Source organism: Ursus arctos, unplaced genomic scaffold (genome assembly GCF_023065955.2).
Source record: "Ursus arctos isolate Adak ecotype North America unplaced genomic scaffold, UrsArc2.0 scaffold_1, whole genome shotgun sequence".
Lineage (NCBI taxonomy): Eukaryota > Metazoa > Chordata > Mammalia > Carnivora > Ursidae > Ursus > Ursus arctos.
Genome location: NW_026622763.1, coordinates 54,899,969 through 54,902,496, shown reverse-complemented (window position 1 = coordinate 54,902,496; position 2,528 = coordinate 54,899,969). Strand labels below are relative to the sequence as shown.

The following is a 2,528-nucleotide window of genomic DNA, read 5'->3' as shown; positions in this document are numbered from 1 at the left end:
GGGGGGTCGGTTTCACTGAGGGTAGACAGGACACCCCAGCACATGCAAAACAACTCCATGTGGCATCCCGAACCCCAGCCTCCACAAAGCAAGCCCAGCAGGGCTCAGGGCTTTACAGGCTCCACTGAGGCAGGCCAGACATGGCCTCAGAAAAGGCACAGTGGCTGAGGCACAGAAAGGCCCCTGGTAGAGTTGTCTGGTGGTGAAGAGGGTGAAAGAGGGGTCTTCTCTCTACTTGGTCAACAGCAGCGACCAGGGGCTAAGGATTGGAGGGACCTCCTTCTTCACTCCCTGACTGATGGAGAAGCTTTCACCTCTCCCACTGGTGGCCCATTACCCTAATTCAAGAAAGACATGTCCACACCTCAAGAGGAAAGCCATATTTACAGTTGGAATGTGGGACACCCCTCTCCTCTCTCACTCCCTTCTCCCCCTGGATATTTCCCCCACTTCCTAGTGCAACCCAGCCTGAGAGCAGATTAGCAGCTGTCCTCTGCAGAGCTGAGTCCAGTTACAGAGTGCAGGGCTCTGGCCTAGACATATGTGAAGAGATAGGAGAAGTAGGAAAAATTTTACCAGTCCTATCTAGAGATTGCAGTTGGCTGTGGGGCCTCAGCCTCCCTGGAATCCATGGGAAGAAAGTATCCACACCGTTCTGTCCAGCTGGAGGGGCCAGCCCAGCCCAAACTCCGAGGTGTCTTCGAATTTGTCCAGCCACACCATCCCTCCCTTCCCCTTTCCTCCCGAAGTCTGAATGTCTAGGGTGGCTTTTGTCCTCCCGAACCAGCCAGGGCAGACAGGAGGGGGGCGGTACCCTTTCTTTCTCCAGAGCCAAGTTTCTGGCTTTGCCACAAGGGGCTTTGGCTGCAAGGAGAGAGAATTGTGCCTGCAGCCCTTTTCTACTCCTTCCTGAAGGACTTCCTAAATTTAATTCCAATCTGAGCTCTAGTGAGGTGCCTACTAAATTCAAAAAAGTCTGGAGAGAAGAGGAAAGGGAGTGTAGTTGGAGGCAGAAATCTAAGTACAAGGGTGCTACAGGAAGCGTCCATGTAAATACCCCAGACAAGAGCTAGGACAGGTGACCGCAGGCCCCCACTCAGGAAGCCTGAAGGCCAAGGTTATACTTCAACTTCTGCAGGCCCCTCCCAGAGAGCTGGAATCGTAGAGGCCCAACTGGCCTGGTCTCCAAATCCTCTGCGGACGTCTGGGGCTGCAGACTGAACGGAAGGGTACTTAGGACCAGCGGAGAAGGAGCGAAAGGCAAAGCCCCTACTCCCAGCTCTTCCTTTACGCCAGGCCTCGGCTTTAAAAGGTAGGCCTGGCCAGCCGCGACCACGCGGGGGTCTAGTATAGCGCCAGCGCCTGCTCGCGCAGGACCACGCGCTTCTTTTTCATACGCCGATTCTGGAACCAAATTTTGACCTGCTGGTCGCTGAGGTTCAGCCTGTTGGACAATTCCTTGCGCTTCTGGCGGTTGATGAATTCGTTAAGGAGAAATTCGTTCTCCAGCTCCGCAATCTGCTGCTTGGTGTAGGGTTTCCGCTTCTTGCGGGTTCTCCCTGGGGCCGCCCCCCACGGTAGGCCTGCAACACAGCCCCAACCCAAGTCAGCCCGGCAGGGCGCTCCTTGTAGTCTGCCCGCCCCCAGGGGCTCCCTCCCCCTACACACTCTCCCTTGCACCCCACCTCCCATCCCAGCCCAAACTGGCCCAGGGAGCATGGCCACCGTTTACCGTCGGGCAGCGAAGGTCGCAGGCAAGAGGCGACGCTTGCCGCCTGCACTGTCATGTTCAAGTTGAGCGGGCCCTTGGCGTCGTCCTTGAAGCCGGCGGCGCAGGGGGTCCCCTCGAGCAGGGCTGCAGAGCCCGCTGCCGCACGGCCCATACCCGCGTAGTCGTACTTGGCGGCTTTGAGAGCAGCGGCCGCGGGGGCCAGGCTAGACTCGGGGACGAAGGGCGGCCGCGCACGGCCACGGTCCTCCGGCCCGGCAGCCACATCGGGCGCATAAAACTTGGCCTGCTCTTCGGGTCCGTCCTTGGCGCCCAGGGGCTGTAGGCCAAGCGGCCCGGAACCAGCCAGGTAGGGCTGCGAGAAGCTGCCGAAAGCGGTGGCACCGGCAGGCTGCGCTGGGGCGCAGGAGGCGGGCGTGGTGGCCCAGGGCAGCGCGCCTCGCGGGTATGAGATGGGGGGGAGCGCGGCCAACTGGCCGCCATTCGGCCGCAGGTTGGAGAAGTAGAAGGAGTCAGGCGACTGCAGATTCAGAAGCGAGCCCACATAGCCCGCTCTGTAGAGACTGCGCTCACACATCTCCAACAAAGGGCTTCGGCTGCGCTCGCAGCAGTATTTAGTTACAACCGGGAATAAGAGGACAGGCTCAGACGATTGGACGAAACTTTGCCTGCAGGTTCTTCAAAGCCGGTCATTTCAGCACCGCCTACATCCCCCGACCCGTTTCCCCCCCTTCAGGGTATTATGATAACACCCGCAATATTCGATGGCAAAGGACGAGGCTGGCAGGCAGAACCAAGG

General features: G+C 58.9%; 1 protein-coding gene across 1 annotated transcript; it reads right to left on the bottom strand.

Annotated features, from left to right (window-relative positions):
* Positions 1-1,344: 1,344 nt before the first annotated feature.
* Positions 1,345-2,306, bottom strand: HOXD12 (homeobox D12). The gene is made up of 2 exons (XM_026490561.2): positions 1,733-2,306; positions 1,345-1,583 (listed from the first exon to the last, which is right to left on the bottom strand). Exons 1-2 carry the CDS (start codon positions 2,304-2,306, stop codon positions 1,345-1,347), a joined length of 813 nt encoding a protein of 270 aa, XP_026346346.1.
* Positions 2,307-2,528: the final 222 nt, after the last annotated feature.

Coding starts and splice junctions, on each gene's coding strand:
- HOXD12 (XM_026490561.2), bottom strand. CDS start 2,306: ATGTGTGAGCGCAGTCTCTACAGAGCGGGCTATGTGGGCTCGCTTCTG. Junction 1,584..1,732: donor GCGACCTTCGCTGCCCGACG/GTAAACGGTGGC, acceptor GCTGTGTTGCAG/GCCTACCGTGGGGGGCGGCC.